The following is a 2,222-nucleotide window of genomic DNA, read 5'->3' as shown; positions in this document are numbered from 1 at the left end:
ACAATAAGTGTGCCTTGAGATTTTTACTTGTCCTTTGGTGTGCCTTGGGCACAAAAAGTTTGGGAACCACTGATTTAGAGTGCATAATATCTAACTATCTATTTATTTTAAGAGTAAAAATGCTCATTCCATTGGCAGATCATCTTATTTAACTGCTCAAATTAAGGCAAAATACAATTAATTTTTAAAGTGTGGTTCTTCTGTTACCGGTACATTTCCAGACACACACGTACTCACTTGTGATGAAAGGGTTAGAGGAGCAAGCGGGGGCTCCAGGTGAAGGTGAAGAGACTCGCTGCTGAGGGGGAAAGGTTGAATGAGCTGCTGAGGAGACACCGCCTGAAGCTCGGTGAGGTGATTAGCAGGGGAACCCTCAAAGTCTGCTGGCTGAACCCGATCCGAGTGGAAGGACCATCTGTGGTCTGAAAATAGACAGACTTTAAAACCTTTGATGTAATATCGTCACCATAAAGAGATAAATCCCATTTTCTCACCTTCGTAAATCTCCCCCACACCACCCAGGTAGGGGTACAAGTCAACAGGGGGGCGAAAAGTTTCTGTCTCATGTGGAATAGCCTCCTCTGATGCCTTTTGAACATAAAAAAAAAAATATTTTTTGATAAAAACACAAATGACTCATTCCCCAAACAACCAGGAAACTATCTCAACATGTAAGATCTAAGTTTAAACGTCTTACAGATACGGATAAAATCCAGTTTTCTACTCCGTGTACTCACTTCCTTGTGTCCCGACTTACAATAAACTCCAATACAATCAGAGAAATCTGCCAAACTGCGATCAAACAATAATCTCTCCATTTAACTGGTATAAAACTGTAAAATAGCAGCACTTACAGGCGTTAGGACAAATGCATCCATCATGTAAACAAGGCGGCATGAGAGTCTCAACTTTCACAGCTTCTGATAAAACTTATGTTTTTCCTATTGCTTCACTGAGAAACACGCAACTTCGAGGCCAAAAATGGGAACTGAAAGCGAGACTCAGCTAAGCTGGACCCTACATTCATAACACCCAATTATCAAACTCATATGATAAACTAGTTCCTGGTGGCCACTGATTGGTCAAAAATGCATTTCCTGTGTGTGGACACAGGTGATATTTTTCTTTAATAGTTTTTTCAGTGCTGAAATATACTATAACCTGTTTCCCGTTTAGTTAGATGCATTTAAATGAACATTGTTTGTCCTACATTTAATGAAATTAATTTGTATGGTTTTGATTTTTAGCTCAAATGGCTCAGTTATGTGAGAAGAGACATAATTACCTGTAATAAATCACCTATTCTCTCACAGAGATTTAATGGGGAAGCGGAAAAAGCGGCTTCCTCGCTCGCTCTGTGCTCCATACAGCAGTCGACCAGTTGATCTTTTAAACACAGATTGAGATCCATTTTTTTTTTGTTATTTTAAACAAAGTGCTCACAGGAGCTGAAACCAAAAGCGAAGTTTGGATTGTGGCTTGTTCCCCTTTTAGTTTGGCATTCTGGTTTCAATAGAGGAAGTTCTGACCATGAGAATGAAACCAGTTAAAAAAACATGACTGAAATGGACGGACGCTCCGTGAGGGTTTGAGTCCGTTTTCCAAGCAAGTATGGAGGGGGGGTTAGGGGAGGTAGGCGGGGTTAAGTGTTAATTTAAAAGAGGAACTACTCATTTGCAGGGAAAAAAAAGAATATTTAATCAGAAACCAAAAAATCTAGCTTCTGTATCTTTTGCATTTATTATAATATGTTCAGTAGCTTAGACTTTATGTTGCTAAAAAGATGTAGATCAGGTGACCTGATAGCCGATCAGCTGCATTGCTGACTAAAAACAAAATATCCCAGAGAGCAGTTTGATAGTTTGCTTTAGCTATAACATTCCAAAAAAAAAAAATTAAAAATTAAAATCAATCCACTGGACTTTGTTTCCAAGTTTGAAGATGTTCAACATATTCTCATTATCAGTTCGTATGAAATTGTACGAAAAGTTATGCACAGTATTTTGCACGTTTTGGACGTTTTTCCTTGAAAAAACAGATCAGTGGCATGCGCAGCCAGACAGACGAAAAAAGCAGATCCGCGGACGGACGTAAAACTGGGAAAAACAGTGCAATAATCACTTCTTCATGTCTCTCACTAGGTTGCTTGCTGTTTTGTATCTTAGGGTTAGGCGTTAGACACTCTCTCGATGACCCCCCCCACCCAGTCCGACGACTAGAGC

At 39.5% G+C, this 2,222-nt stretch overlaps 1 protein-coding gene across 3 annotated transcripts in view; it reads right to left on the bottom strand.

The window, feature by feature from the left end:
* Nucleotides 1-1,408, bottom strand: part of LOC107096874 (transcription factor PU.1-like) — a 3,819-nt gene extending 2,411 nt beyond the window's left edge. For 2 of the 3 annotated variants that reach the window (XM_015393757.1, XM_015393758.1), the window contains exons 1-3: nucleotides 1,286-1,408; nucleotides 495-588; nucleotides 238-422 (exon numbers count right to left, since the gene is read on the bottom strand). In XM_015393757.1, the coding sequence (XP_015249243.1) occupies nucleotides 238-422; nucleotides 495-588; nucleotides 1,286-1,366 (360 nt within the window). In that variant the 5' untranslated portion in view covers nucleotides 1,367-1,408. Of the gene's footprint in view, nucleotides 1-237; nucleotides 423-494; nucleotides 589-854; nucleotides 1,013-1,285 lie in introns of those variants that run through there. The other variant, XM_015393759.1, reaches the window with a different exon arrangement.
* Nucleotides 1,409-2,222: the final 814 nt, after the last annotated feature.

Source organism: Cyprinodon variegatus, unplaced genomic scaffold, assembly GCF_000732505.1.
Source record: "Cyprinodon variegatus isolate N-32 unplaced genomic scaffold, C_variegatus-1.0 Scaffold656, whole genome shotgun sequence".
Lineage (NCBI taxonomy): Eukaryota > Metazoa > Chordata > Actinopteri > Cyprinodontiformes > Cyprinodontidae > Cyprinodon > Cyprinodon variegatus.
The sequence above is the reverse complement of the archived record's forward strand: the minus strand, read 5'-3'. Positions and strand labels throughout refer to the sequence as shown.